A 15,679-nucleotide genomic window follows, 5' to 3' on the forward strand; every position below is an offset into this window, starting at 1 on the left:
ATGCTGTGTTTGTAGTGTGAAAAAACAGGTGCCAGTACTCACCGTGTTATTCATTACCGGTGGATTATGAGAATTTATGACAATTGCCAATATGCACGAAGGGTTCCCTGTACTTTCAAGAGAAAACCAAAAAGGTACCGGTGAGTACCGGGCCCCCTTCAAGCACTGGTGTTACGGGTCAAAATGTGCGTCTTGCGTCCACTGGTTTGTGACAAACAGTTGCACTCCCGCCAGCTGTGAGCTGAAGTACGTGCTGAGTTGTCCACTGTAAAGCTAAGGACACTTTACGAAAGAAAGGAGATAATCCTTAGAGCAGGTCAGGCTGCCCGTACTGCTGTGCGGTCTGTTCGGATTGGGTCGTAATGCACGGTAACGCAGAAGACACAGCCAGACTCCCGAAAAGCATTTTTCATCGCCACTAGTTGGCGAAATAGAGAAACACAGTCAAACACTGCAAAGTTGTAAAAAGTGACAAACATTTTTAAAAATCATCCATCTTCTAAATCAGAGGTATTTTAACTGAGGGGCGCAAAGGAATTGCAGGGAGGCTGCAGGAGAGGAAAAAAACTGAACACTGTGTGTGAGTTGGGGGGGGGGGCGGGGGTTTGAAGTGGGGGCATATCTACTGCAAAATTGCAATATTCAGAAATATTTAAAAAATAATGTTAACACATCATATGCCTGTTCACTAGTTGACACTAATAAAGAATAATTTAAATGTGTAAAACAGACAGGAACTACGCATTGAATACATCGGACGATTATGTCTAGTACAGTAACTGTAACTGACTGTTGTTTCACCCAGGTAGGTGGGGTGATTCAAACCCCAGGTAGGTGTTAGGGGTGCAACGGTACAGGTATCCCACGGTACGGTATGTACCTCGGTATTTGGGCCACGGTTTCGGTTCGGTTTAAATACAACACTACAAATAACACAAGAAAACTAATAATAAACTGCCTCTTATTTATGTATAAAATATCTATACATGTATAAAATTCAAACTTACAAAATGTAAACAAAAACACTTTTAAAAATGTTAAAGTGCCTCTTAAAGTGCTCTAAACACTCTATATTCCACTAGAGGCTCTGTGCTTGAGCCAAATCGTTTTCGATGGCTTTGCTCGCTTTGTCATAGAGCTCGGGAATTATAACGTCGCTGAAATGTGTACGGCAGGGCACAACATAACGTGGGTCAAGCGTTTTAATTAAGTGGCAAAACCCCGCATCTTCGACAACAGAAAAGGGTTGCAAATCTTTAGCAATGAACGTTCCCACTGCACGGGTTATTTTCCGTTCAGGAACCGTTATATCAGCATGACTACGCTTGAGATGCTTAGCCATATTGCTCGTGTTTCCATGATTAGCGTATGGGACACGTGTTAGGCAATGTTTACAAACAGTGGCATTTATATTAACTGTTTTGACTCCCTGGTCGTTGTATTCTACAGCGAACCCGAAAAAAATCCATACTGGACATTTGTATGAAGCCGGTGCTTCTTCAAACTTATGCCTTTCAACTGTTCCGCTAGTGCCGACCATGCTTGTTTGTTTTTCTTTTTTTCTGCGTCTGCATACCGAGCTGCGAGCTCAGCTCCAGTTACGTCAGTGTGAGAGAGCGAGTGGGTGGAGCCACAACAGTGATTGGACATTAACTCACGGTGGAGGGCTTTCGCTCATTGGCGCTTACCGTTTAACTGGAGCCTGATAAGCATTAATCGCCATTTTCAAAAGGAAGTGCGAAAACGAAATACCGCGGTACATAAGGGCGTACCTGACCGTGCAGCGCGTACCGAACGGTCCGGTATTTTACCGAGTACCGTTGCATCCCTAGTAGGTGGGGTGATTCAGAATCCAGGTAGGTGGGGGCTGCGGGTTTTGCTGAAGGACCTGCAATCATGCCAAGGCTGGGCTTCAACTGGAGACCCACGGCACCCCCAAAACAAAAGAAAATGTGGTGGCAAAGGAACATCGAAAACCGTGTTGTGTCTGTGTCTGTGTGTGCATGGGGCGGGGGGAGGGTCAGGACAAATATATCAGCCCTAGGGAGACCCCCATCATGAAAAGTTTGAATACTGCTGTTATAGAATCCTAGGGGGCGTGGAGACCATCCAAGGCCACAGACAGCAGAAAGATACTGCATGCCCTGTAATACAGACCCTGTATGGAAAGGTAGAGGATTAAAGCCAGAGAATTGCAGAAGATGTACACACCAGCCATAACACTCACTGTAACGAGAAACGCTCGATGACCCAGATGCTGAATGCTGGGGTATATTGAGGGATCCAACAAACAAACATCATGGTCCTGGGTACGGTCGCGCGGGTGCCGGAACCCGTACGCGGGGGGGACCTGTCCTAGTATGACGGGAGACAGAGCGGGTAGAGACACGGGAAATGGCTCATTAGCCCGCGTTTGTACGGGGATCGTGACAATTGTAACATGGCACTGGACTTATTACAGTAATGGAACATACACTATGCGTTAAATTATTTGTATTTATTACGACATAATATTCTATTTGCAAACTTTGTTCCGTTTGCAAAGATTGTGCTTATTACGTGTCCAGTTCAGTGACTTCAGGATTGCATCTTTGCTTTTTGCAGATTGTGTGGTCCTGTTGGCTTCATCAGGCTGTGACCAATCATATGGTAATGCTTTAAAAACAGATGATCTACGCCCAACATAGTTGATTGAGTTAGCTATTGCTACTGTTTTGGTAATATCATGGAGCAGATAAGCACTGCCTCTGAGGAAGCTTCAAGTGTTGGTGAAGAAAGTGACAGATCAGTAGTTACATCTTTTTACAAAGGAGATATGGTGGTAAACAAGGGAAGGAGACACTGGTACTTTGGTCATTTAGTCAGACACACAACAGACTGCCGTGGTTATTTCTTAGTACTTATTTCACCCCTGAAGCATTTTCCATATATAGCAGAACATACAGACTGCAAGTGCTTAGTCATAAACACTGGTAATTATGGTTTCCACTTTCAATCTGAAGAAAGTATGGATTAAAAATGGGACAAGAATTTTATCTATTTTTCATCCTTTTCATGTTTGGAATCTGTCTAAGGGTAATTCTAATGGAATTTTAAGTAAAAATTGAAATAATAATCACTGATATACTGTATATATATTATCAGTAACACATTGACTGATATGAAAAAAATCTTAAAATTTTGCCATATCGCTGAGCACTAATGCAGAATATTCATCGAAAACTGTTTCGCCAAAGTTATATAAAGCGATGACTTACTGACAGGTGGATCAGTGTGGCATCGGTACGTCACGGTGACGAGAGAGACTAGCTGAAAGGCAACCTGCATCCCTACCCTCACCTATGGTCAGGACCTTTGGGATGTGACCAACAGAATGAGAACACACATACAGGTGGTGGAAACGAGCCAGCAGGGCTTCAGGAACCTTCTAGGGCAGTCCCAAAGCCAGAAACGAATTTTTTTTTTGGGGGGGTGGTGGCACAGGGGCAAAATCACTCTTACTACAAGGTTACGTGTCTGGTCTGACATGACGCTTTGGGTGTGTGCAACTGGGACGAGACTCTCAGGGCGACCCAGGACACACTCGGGAAATTACATCTCTCGGCTGGCCTGGGAACGCCTTGGTATTCCGCTGGAGGAGGCGCGGGGAGAGGGAGGTCTGGGAACGCCTTGGTATTCCCCTGGAGGAGCTGGAGGAGGAGGCGCCTGGGGAGAGGGAGGTCTGGGAACGCCTTGGTATTCCTCTGGAGGAGCTGGAGGAGGCGCCTGGGGAGAGGGAGGTCTGGGAACGCCTTGGTATTCCCCTGGAGGAGGCGGCTGGGGAGAGGGTGGTTTGGGAACGCCTTGGTATTCCGCTGGAGGAGGCGCCTGGGGAGAGGGAGGTCTGGGAACGCCTTGGTATTCCGCTGGAGGAGGCGCCTGGGGAGAGGGAGGTCTGGGAACGCCTTGGTATTCCCCTGGAGGAGGCGCCTGGGGAGAGGGAGGTCTGGGAACGCCTTGGTATTCCTCTGGAGGAGCTGGAGGAGGCGCCTGGGGAGAGGGAGGTCTGGGAACACCTTGGTATTCCTCTGGAGGAGCTGGAGGAGGCGCCTGGGGAGAGGGAGGTCTGGGAATGCCTTGGTATTCCCCTGGAGGAGCTGGAGGAGGCGCCTGGGGAGAGGGAGGTCTGGGAATGCCTTGGTATTCCCCTGGAGGAGCTGGAGGAGGCGCCTGGGGAGAGGGAGGTCTGGGAACGCCTTGGTATTCCCCTGGATGAGGCGCCTGGGGAGAGGGAGGTCTGGGTATTTCTGCTCAGACTGATGCCCCTGAGATCCAGACCTGGATGAGCGGTTGGAGAATCGATTGATGGATGGATGGATGGATGAATGCACTGTCTTTGCACTTTTTCTTTGTATCTGTGCATTCCTAGCCTAGTCTTAAAGGTACTGACAGCACTTGTCAAAGTAACCTAACGATCTCAGGCGTCAGGAAAATTCATCACCAGTATCTCTCTTAATAAATATGAAAGTGATGTTCAATAAAATGTAATTATGGTAGTTTATTTCAGCTCAAATGTAATGATGCAATTACATGCTTAAAAAGATGTTGATTCTTTTGTGTTGTGTAAAAACTTTGCATAAAATCCTATAAACATCATAATTTTATGAACAGACATTATGTAAAAAAAATAGTAAAAACCATGACTGAATTAGGTATTCCAGACCAAAGGCTCATGTAACTAACACAGTTGAGGATAGACAAAAACACAGAACAGCTGGGACCCCGTTTCTTCCAGTATCAGAATTGCACTTGCATATTCCAGCAATACAGACAGTCTTCGTTTTACATCCAAATGCTATATTGCAAATACAAATTTCACAGACTTCATATAGTATATTATTGGGTAGGTATTAAGGGGCAAGATCAGAATCCTGCACACTTGCAGAAGATGGGTCATATGGCACGATAATGCAGAAGACACAGCCTGCCTCTTGAAAAGCCTGTTTCATCGCCATCTGGTGGCAGAAGAGAGAAAACACCCAAACACGCCAAAAATGTAAACAGTGAAAACATTTTTTTAAAAATCCTCCATGTTCCAACCACCTATTCCGGTTAGGATCATGTGGGGCCCTGGAGCCTATCCCAGGAGGCAAAGTGCACAAAGATGGGGCACACCCTGGGTGGGATGCCATCTCACCGCAAGGCGTGCACACACACACAGACAGTCCAAAACACACAGACCTTAACCTCTACCCAGCCCTAACATTAACCATAAGTAACCAAACAAAATAAATTTTGGCATGTTCAGTTCAGTTTTTTGACTGCATTCACACATCTTTGTAGGGACCTGAAAAATGGTCCCCACAACATCAAAAAATATTTTATTACACAGTCATACTCTATGGGCAATTTTAGAGAGACCACTTAGCACAGCTTAATTTTTTAATAAATTGCGAGTTGTTGCAAGATCTTTATATATTAATACAGATATGCATAACCCTCCCTGGTATACATTTTTTCAGCTGTGTAAATGTTACTCTCAAACACTGATATTGATTATACTGGAATCTATCCGCATGCCTTGACTCAGTCACATACCAGTCTGTCAGAGTCCAAACAAAGTCCCACAACTGCACCTCCACTGCCAGGCAACTTCACTGCAGAGCCAAACTGGACAGACACACACAAAGAAAAAAATGATATCACCACACATCTGTCTGTGTGAACCACTGCATAAACATTAAAATATGCCCCCCTCCCTCCACCGAGAGGCTGCAAGTCAGGGTTACCTGTATCGCAATCTGCACCATCTTGAGGTTCCCAGGACCCAGACTCTCGTCGGTGTACACAGACCTGTGGAGGGCAGTGTGCTGAGTGCTCACAGCGGCTCTTCATGCACAGAAGCATCCAACCCCTCACTGTCATTTATTAGAAACAAAACTTTACTCCTGCAGGACTTACTGTCAACCTCCACTCTACATAAACATGGAGATCGTCATAGAAACACTGCATGGAGATCGTCATAGAAACACTGCACAATTAGAGGAGAGGCCTGGACTGGAAAATAACTCCACCACACTGTGGCCAGGCGGCTGCACACGGATGCGTGTCTGCTTGCCTTCTGAGCTCGAAGTTCTGATCCATGAGTTGAGCCAGCCTGGACCAGTCTTTGCACTTGAAAGCTGACCTAAACGGATGAAGACCCAATTAATGCACGACCCTGCAGACCCCTTCTGTCCTCTCTCCCACACCCTCATGCTTCCTTCCTCAGGCACTCAGGTAGACGTCTCCCTCTAGCGACATCTCACGAGAGATCCTGAGCGCCTCACCTGGCCTGATCGGTCAACTCCGCAAAGGAATTCATGGCCTGGACCACGGCGGTGTCTCCTGTGTGGACCCAGAGAGAACCAGTGTGAGGAAACAGCCCGTTAGATACTCTACGACGGCCATCACTCACCCCCCAACCAGTAAGAATCCTTCCTAGCGTCTTCAGGAAATAATGACAGTCTTACTACTGCCTCATTCCCCGGCACCTGACAGTGTTTACCGTTCAGCCAGCGCTGACGCACATTGCTGTGGATCCGCCCAGAATCACTGGGGTCGCAGAGGTAGGCCAACCAGAACTGGGGAAGGTCTGTCATGTCCATTGGGATGTACTCCCCTGCAAACATACACACACAGGTTTGTTGTTATATCTTTGTGGGGACTCTCCATTCATTTCAATGGGGAAAACTCTAATCCCAACATGATGGCTCCAACACTTATCCAGCCCTAACCTCAACCATAAGAGACCAAACTAAATATGAGACTTTTGGCATTTTTAGTTTTTTTGATTGCAGTCACAGATCTTTGTGAGGTTAGGGTTAGGGTTGTGGTCCCCACAACGTCAAAATGACAGATTTTCATCACATTGTGGGGGACATTTGGTCCCCACAATGTAATATAAACACACACACACACACACACACATATCCTGAAGATACACGTATGGCTGCATTGAACACCATCTGATAAAATACCGTAGCCCTTTTCGTCCATGAGGTCCTTACTGAAGTCCATGTACACCAGGCCTTCATACACCTGCATTCAGAAACACAGCCCCATTTCTACACTGTCACTTATTATGCACAAACAGTAATAATGTCTTAAAAGATATTTGGCAAAGCTTTGGCAGGTGCAAGCGAAAAACAGAACAAGATTCCAGAAGGTTCTACGCCGCCCGCTAACCTACTACAGCCATTCAGCTGCTCCACCTGCTGCGGCCATCCACCCGCTCACCTGCACCACTCGGTCCTGCAGTCCCGCCGTGATGAACAGCTCCTCAGTCTCGACGTTCAGGATGAAGCTGGCCTGCACTGCTCTCGGCATGTCCTGCTAAAACACAAAAGGATTTACAGATGAGAGGATCACCCGGATTCAGAAGCAATCCTCTTACTTTTAACAGCACAGACAAAATGAAGCAGTGAGGCACAGGCCTCCATCACTGAGTTAGAAGGTGGGGTCAAGGGTCAAAGAACAGCGAGTCCATACATGGTCTGTGATGTTGTAGAATTTCATCAGGCACTTCAGAGTGGCAGATACTATGGCACTACGATTAAGAAAGACACTGATTAAAGCATTGATATAACAGGAAGATTCCGGAATAGGCACAGACATGGAGTCAACATGGGGAATTTAAGTTCCAAAAGGGAAATGATTTATTCTGCATAAATAATTACCGCATAAATAAACTAATGGAACAATCTCCTGAATCTGTCAGATGTTGCCAATATATGTCTACATATTTATCAATACATCAATACACAAATTGCATTTTTTAACAGAAGACTTCAAACTTTAATACACAAACAACTTACCTGCTGCCAGCCAGACCCTAAGAGGGGTAAGACTCACATCAGTCACAGTGCAGGATGTCAGTTAATCGAAGCTGAATTCCAAAAAACACCAAGTCAAATGCTCAGCTCAAGTTAACCTATTTTATATAGCGCCTTTCACAACAGCCGCCTCAAGGCACATGAGTGTGTTGTGATACATTCCTGCATCATTTATGGAGAATAATTAAAAAACAGGGAAGTGTGAGTACTCTACCACACCACAGCCTGTACTGTTAGCAAGTACTCTACCACACCATAGCCTGTACTGTTAGTAAGTACTCTACCACACCACAGCCTGTACTGTTAGTAAGTACTCTACCACACCACAGCCTGTACTGTTAGTAAGTACTCTACCACACCACAGCCTGTACTGTTTTAGCAGTGATATTTTCCAACACCACTCTTTCACAGAAGCCACTTGAGGTACTTACCACCTGTCGGGGGATGTTGGTGTCGTACTTCAGGGTGAAGTTCTTCTTGGAAAGAGCAATGCTGCCGGCAAAACAGAGAACGTCAGGAGCCAGGCACCAGACGCCGGCAATCCCGCGGCCGAGCACAGCGCCTCCCTCGGCTCCTCGAGACAGAGAACGTCAGGAGCCAGGCACCAGACGCCGGCAATCCCGCGGCTGAGCACAGCGCCTCTATCCTTTCTCAGTTCCTCAAATTCTGCAGAAAACCTTAGTCACTAGGACACCTACTGTCGGGACAAACAAACGTGGACAGAGTCTTACCCTTTCTCAGAGCAGAACTGGTAGAACTTCTTACATGTGGCCTGCAGCAGCCTTAGTCCTCCCAAATACCTACAACACAGGCCAGAGGGGAAGGCGTGAAAGACCGGAAACAGTGGCATCCACAATGGTACTCTCCCTCTCTCTGTGACCAGAAATCACGCTGAAATGAAAAAATGTATTTAACACTGTAATAAAAAGGTGAAACAAGATCTGAATAATAAAGTTTATGCTGCAAGACTCACCCTTCCTTCTGGCTGATGGAGTGGAGGTCTTGCAGGCTCCCAAACTCTGTGGGATCATTTAAGGGATGCGGCAAAAGCACCTGAGAGAGAAGGAGAGCCTTAAAGCAGAGGCCACCTTCAGGTACCATCGCTTATTAAGAGGGCTCTGGTGGACCGGCCCCCCCGAGGTTCTCACCAGAGTCTGGGTCTCTGTCATGGAGACCTCAGCCCAGAAGTTGGAGATGCTCATGGCGATGGTCTTACCGTGGAAGCCATCTGAGGGGTTTCCCATCAGACCCACTCTGAGAACCAATAAGGCAAAAGTCAGGAGAAGTTTTCAGCCAAATTGCAGGCAGCTTTTTGATATCAGGTCAGTTTTCTATTAATATGAAATACAGTGGTACCTCAGAACTCGAACTTAATCCGTTCAGAACACCGGATCGAATCCTAAAAAGTTTGAGTTCTGATCAAATTTTCCCCATAAGAAATAATGGAAAACCAAATAATTGGTTCCCGGCCCCAAAAAATTACACCCAAATATGTTTTTTTTAGCATTTAAACACAAAATGAACAGGATAAAACAAGAGCATATACTATACTAAACACATGTAAGCACATTTATCAAAACAGTAATTTGTAAAGTAAGAAAATAAATGTATCCAGCAATGTGTAAAGTTAAAAAAAACAATGTGTCCTTCCCCGATCGTCCGCTCCTTCCGTGTGCCACGCCCCCTCGTTAACCCCGTGTTGATTCCCCGTGTGATCAGCTGTTTCTGGTTGTTGTCATTAGTCCTCTGCCCCCCCAGTGGGCGTACCTGGCATACGTGCACTCTGCCCCCACAGCGGGCGTACCTGGCATACCTGCACTCTGCCCCCCCAGCGGGCGTACCTGGCATACCTGCACTCTGCCCCCCCAGCGGGCGTACCTGGCATACCTGCACTCTGCCCCCACAGCGGGCGTACCTGGCATACCTGCACTCTGCCCCCCCAGCGGGCGTACCTGGCATACCTGCACTCTGCCCCCCCAGCGGGCGTACCTGGCATACCTGCACTCCCTGGCATACCTGCACTCTGCCCCCCCAGCGGGCGTACCTGGCATACCTGCACTCTGCCCCCCCAGCGGGCGTACCTGGCATACGTGCACTCTGCCCCCCCAGCGGGCGTACCTGGCATACCTGCACTCTGCCCCCCCAGCGGGCGTACCTGGCATACGTGCACTCTGCCCCCCCAGCGGGCGTACCTGGCATACCTGCACTCTGCCCCCCCAGCGGGCGTACCTGGCATACCTGCACTCTGCCCCCCCAGTGGGCGTACCTGGCATACCTGCACTCTGCCCCCCCAGCGGGCGTACCTGGCATACCTGCACTCTGCCCCCCCAGCGGGCGTACCTGGCATACCTGCACTCTGCCCCCCCAGCGGGCGTACCTGGCATACGTGCACTCTGCCCCCACAGCGGGCGTACCTGGCATACCTGCACTCTGCCCCCCCAGCGGGCGTACCTGGCATACCTGCACTCTGCCCCCACAGCGGGCGTACCTGGCATACGTGCACTCTGCCCCCCCAGCGGGCGTACCTGGCATACGTGCACTCTGCCCCCCCAGCGGGTGTACCTGGCATACGTGCACTCTGCCCCCCCAGCGGGCGTACCTGGCATACGTGCACTCTGCCCCCCCAGCGGGCGTACCTGGCATACCTGCACTCTGCCCCCCCAGTGGGCGTACCTGGCATACCTGCACTCTGCCCCCCCAGCGGGCGTACCTGGCATACCTGCACTCTGCCCCCCCAGCGGGCGTACCTGGCATACCTGCACTCTGCCCCCCCAGCGGGCGTACCTGGCATACCTGCACTCTGCCCCCCCAGCGGGCGTACCTGGCATACCTGCACTCTGCCCCCCCAGTGGGCATACCTGGCGTATGTGCGGCAGGTTATGGGTTTCCCTGAGGTGCCCTCCTGCTTGGCGGCGTAGCGTGACAGCCACTGGATGTAGTCTGACAGACCCTGTGACACAAGCACAGTGCACATGGATCGCTTACAGTACAACCCAGAAGTGTTTCCAGTGACAAGCCTTTGTGTTAAATCTTAGCGCTAAATCTCAGAGGGCCGATGTCCAGACAAAACAACATCAAACACATTGGTGACAACAGTCACATACTGAAAACGACGCCACCGCCTTGTTCATTCATGTCACGTCACAACCCTCGAGGGCACAGAATGTTTTTGATGAAGCAGAGCCACATACATATTGTGGCAAGTGTGAGTCATTTTAATAAAGGAGACGGCTCTTTTAAAATGGAAGTCGCTCTCTTAATTAAAGGCCATTATTGGTTTAATACCAGTAGCAGCACAGACAGCAAAGCCAACAAATTAAACTACACTCATGGTGCATTCTACATGTGATGCACTCCGCGTGGCATGTGAGGCACTCCTCATGTGATGCACTCCTCATGTGATGCACTCCTCATGTGATGCACTCCTCATGTGATGCACTCCGCATGTGATGCATTCTACATGTGATGCACTCCGTGTGGTGTGTGATGCACTCCGCATGTGATGCATTCTACATGTGATGCACTCCGTGTGGCGTGTGATGCACTCCGCATGTGATGCACTCCTCATGTGATGCACTCCGCATGTGATGCACTCCTCATGTGATGCACTCCGCGTGCGATGCACTCTGCGTGGTGTGTGATGCACTCTTCATGTGATGCACTCCGCGTGTGATGCACTCTGCGTGGTGTGTGATGCACTCCTCATGTGATGCACTCCTCATGTGATGCAGTCCGCATGTGATGCACTCCGCGTGTGATGCACTCTGCGTGATGTGTGATGCACTCCTCATGTGATGCACTCCGCGTGTGATGCACTCTGCGTGGTGTGTGATGCACTCCTCGTGTGATGCACTCCGCATGTGATGCACTCCTCATGTGATGCACTCCTCATGTGATGCACTCCGCGTGTGATGCACTCCGCGTGTGATGCACTCTGCATGTGATGCACTCCTCATGTGATGCACTCCGCGTGTGATGCACTCCGCGTGTGATGCACTCTGCGTGGTGTGTGATGCACTCCTCATGTGATGCACTCCGCATGTGATGCACGCCGCATGTGATGCACTCTGCGTTGTAATTCCCTCTACTCACCACTTGCCCAATGAGCTGAAAGCCGGTTGGTAACTTCATCCCAAACACAGGTACTTTTTCGTCATTAATGAGCCACTCCTGAAATGCAACGGACGATCTCAGACTGGGGGTACTTCCGATGACAATCATTATTTCAGTATCACCCAGATGTGATGTCAGACACCAAATGCCTACAAATTCTAATTGCTAAAGAGGTTTCTGTAGTTAGATTAAGGTGAGTAAAGCAGCCTGTTTCCAAGACCGTGATGCGTCTTGGCACCTCCTCCATGCCTCCAGCACTCACCCAGAACCTGCCCAGAGCGCGATCCCAAGCAGACGACTGCAAGGCCAGGAACTGGGAGAGCCGAGGGAGCGTGACTCGGCGCAGGCAGTAGAATACCACACTGGCCAGGCGGGAGGCCGTGAGGCCCTCTTCTGGCTTCTCCAGGAAGCGCGTGATCCTGATGCAAACAGGGACCAGTGACTGAATGACTGGTCGTTCCCGTGACTTTTATTCGATGCATTAAAAAATGGCACTTTTTAAAGTGACATATCTATTTTACCATTTGTGATGTCTGACCCCACAACAAGTACAGGGCCACTCTTGCATTGCAGTTGCTCTTACTTCCCTCAAAGCTGCTTCAAAATCAAACTTTAGTTGCTATCCAGTTCCACCATAAACACGATGGCAGCTGGGCCAGTGGAATCCTGAGCTCCCTCCAGCAGAATTTCTTCCTCACCTGTGTGTGTCAGGGCAAACTTCAACTATGCCCCTGGAGCAGCTCCGCTCACCCTCCTCCAGCACATAATATATGGCCAGATCTCCAGGCTAAGGCATAAAGAGAATTATGTGATTTCAGCAGACAACACACACACACAACAGCGCCCCCTGTGCACCGGAGGACAAGCTGCAGCTTGGTCTAATCACACAGAGCAGGAAGGTGGTCCCCTCTCACCTTGGATCTGAAAAAGCGAAGCACTTGGGCGATGTCAAAGTTCTGGTCAGAGCAGAGCATGTCCCCAGCAATCTACAGGCACAGCACAAGAAAAAGATCAACTCCATGCTGAGACCTCCCAGATCCAAAAGCCAATCATTCCTGTCCAAAAAGACAGAACACTGAAATGGAATTAGAATTCACAGACTCAAAGGCCCCATTTGATAAGACTGGACGCTCCATTCCTGTCAGACTGATACCAAAAGCAAGAGAGGAGGTGTTCTCCCACTGGAAGCCCCGCCTTGTTTAGCGAGTCGTACCACCATGATATCATCCTGCAGCCGCCGGCTCCGGATGACCAGCTCCAGATCGGCCACGGCGCCCAGGCAGTCCTCTGGCGTGGTGCTGCCATCGTTCACCACGTTCTCTGCGGGGAAGCCATTGGCAGTGGCCCAGCGCTCATAGTGTTTATACCTGTAATGAGGTTAATGATAATTTACAGGTAGTGATTTACAAGTTACTATTCAGAAAGAACTCTGAAGCCACAAAGATGCCTGATATTGTTTAAATGATATATGCGTACGGAGCTTACTTATCTGCGTTTGTGACCAGATACACCTCACTGAATAACTGCCGCCTAGCAAGGGGGAATAAATATGAAACACAAATTACAGTCCATTCTCAACTGCTCTTAGAGTCTGAAAGTCTAAATTGGGTTTTCAGTTCAGTGACCCCAAGATGGTCCACGTTTTTGCTCCCTCCCAGTTCCTTGGTAGCTGGAAGGGAGCAAAAACATGGACCATGTGAGGGTCGCGGAGGACCAGTTTGAGAAACACTGCATTACAGAGTGTATACCAGTATGGCCAGTTTTGATCAGCCCACTAAAGTGAGGTTTTCAGTTCGAGACCAGTCTGCACACACATGGACACGCATTTACATGCATGTGACAGTTTTTTTACCTTGTCAATAGTCTGTAGGGTTTGCAAACTACCCCAGCACTTATGATGTAGCTAGTTTTAGATTTATAATTAATTAATAATATAAATTTGCTGTAAGATTTCTAGTGTGAGAGTCTGGAAGTGTGAGTGTCACAACAGATGTGTGAGAGCTGGAAGCCCTGGTGTACAAAACTTACTATAAGCACTAATTTTATAGCTATAATTCTCTCTATCAAAAGAACAAAACCTGTGTTATTCAATGATAATTGCAGATAAAGGACTGTAGAGCACCATTAGAGCCAGCTGATGTCACTCACATGTTTACTGTCTCCCACCAGAAGTCCAGGATTTTCTTCCCTCCAATCCCTGGCAGCAGAGCCTTCGGAACCCCAGTCAGGTGGCCGTAGAGCCCACTGGTATCATTCTGAGCAGACAAACAAGAACCTGGAACAAACGTCTGTATTCTTTTTCCCCACGTAAGGAAAATAGATAATACAAGATAAGCTGTGCATATAGTTTATTGGCTATATAGTCACATTCTGTAGCCAGGCAAGTATCCATCCCTGTGTATGAATGAATTTACTCTTTATGTGTTCAGGTAACATATTATGCATATATTTATATGTATGCAAATGTAGAATAAAAACACTATTCGAAATAGGCAAATGAACGTTACTAAATATTCTGTTCAGTAATAACTGTCAGGGCCGTGAGGAGAGTTTTCTGGGGGAAGGGGCTCGATAAGTTTCACAGCCGGTAAAATCTGCCTATCGGGGGGGGCGAGTTCACTAGGGGTTCTCAGGACCAGAGCATAGGGGAGGTGCTGTAGCACTGTAGCACTTCTTAAATGCATATTTCCCTTTCATGGGAAAACAGCATTAACACTCAGCTCGGCGTAACTGTGTCTGTAGCGAAATGCTTCACTGCACGCATATCCTGGGGGCAGATACATCCATCAACGTCAAATAACGTCACGGCACAGTGACGCCTGTTCGACTCGAAATGCACGAGGCAGAAAAGCAGGTCTGCTGGGTGTGGGGGGGCTTTCTGTTTTTTTTTCTGCTTTGAATAAATCTAAAACATACTCGTGCACACAATTCAAGTGATGCAGAAAATAATTTTATTAACCTACGGAATAGAAACTCCTAAAGCATACCGATTATATAATTCTCATATAACATGTGGAGCACTGCGCTACGCTGCACGACGAAAATTGCGCAGTAGTACGGTTTTTTTCCCTTTCGAAACTCTATACATATCAGGTACGCGTACAGACAGTGCATCCCTCAAACTTCACTCTCTTCCTCAAACTTCGGATTTCACCAAGGCCTCCTCCCCCCCTGCATACAACCTCCTGATAAGAGAAAAGAACCAACGCCACGGAGCGCAGCCTACCTTGATCTGGGTCTCAAGGATCGTGCCGTGACCGGCGACTAGCAGGATGCAGATCATCGCTTTCCCCTTTTAATATAAACCTAAATCACAAGATTCCGGTATCGAGAAACATATCGCACGACTCGGACGTACCTTGAACATTGGACTATCCTCCCAGGCGAGAGGCGTGCTCGCCTCCCCTTAAAGGAACAGGTCGTGTAATGTGACTTTTTATTGTATAGGTAGAAAAAAAGAATATGCATTTTATTTCCAAAAGAATAAAAATAAGTTTTATTTTTTCATTTAATCCATTACCATTTCAGTTTTATTTTTGTTTAAAACTACCAGATCGAAACAGAACCTGACAGCAAAATACATTGTTGGACTCGATCGTCATCGACCTAACCCATCATTTAAATTACATTGAGCAATAAAAAGGCGTGAATAACACATAAATATACGGATAACAATTCATTTATCTCCGTTATGTTCGCGTATTTCATAGGAA

General features: G+C 47.9%; 1 protein-coding gene across 4 annotated transcripts; it reads right to left on the minus strand.

Annotated features, from left to right (window-relative positions):
* Positions 1-4,522: 4,522 nt before the first annotated feature.
* On the minus strand, positions 4,523-15,360 carry gkup (glucuronokinase with putative uridyl pyrophosphorylase). 4 transcript variants are annotated; one of them, XM_072701061.1, is made up of 23 exons: positions 15,193-15,358; positions 14,115-14,221; positions 13,452-13,496; positions 13,180-13,333; positions 12,881-12,952; positions 12,665-12,753; positions 12,229-12,385; positions 11,946-12,023; positions 10,712-10,803; positions 9,002-9,107; positions 8,827-8,906; positions 8,585-8,653; positions 8,285-8,345; positions 7,836-7,852; positions 7,510-7,567; positions 7,258-7,350; positions 6,999-7,059; positions 6,527-6,640; positions 6,309-6,366; positions 6,098-6,166; positions 5,769-5,832; positions 5,578-5,649; positions 4,523-4,994 (listed from the first exon to the last, which is right to left on the minus strand). In XM_072701061.1, exons 1-23 carry the CDS (start codon positions 15,247-15,249, stop codon positions 4,890-4,892), a joined length of 1,878 nt encoding a protein of 625 aa, XP_072557162.1. In that variant the 5' UTR covers positions 15,250-15,358; the 3' UTR covers positions 4,523-4,889. The 4 variants fall into 4 exon arrangements, 3 of the variants coding, with proteins under 3 accessions (XP_072557162.1, XP_072557161.1, XP_072557163.1); XM_072701060.1 differs by having other exon boundaries at positions 7,258-7,353; XM_072701062.1 differs by having other exon boundaries at positions 7,258-7,353; positions 14,115-14,241; positions 15,193-15,342.
* Positions 15,361-15,679: the final 319 nt, after the last annotated feature.

This window comes from Paramormyrops kingsleyae, chromosome 17, assembly GCF_048594095.1.
Source record: "Paramormyrops kingsleyae isolate MSU_618 chromosome 17, PKINGS_0.4, whole genome shotgun sequence".
NCBI classification, from domain to species: Eukaryota; Metazoa; Chordata; class Actinopteri; order Osteoglossiformes; family Mormyridae; genus Paramormyrops; species Paramormyrops kingsleyae.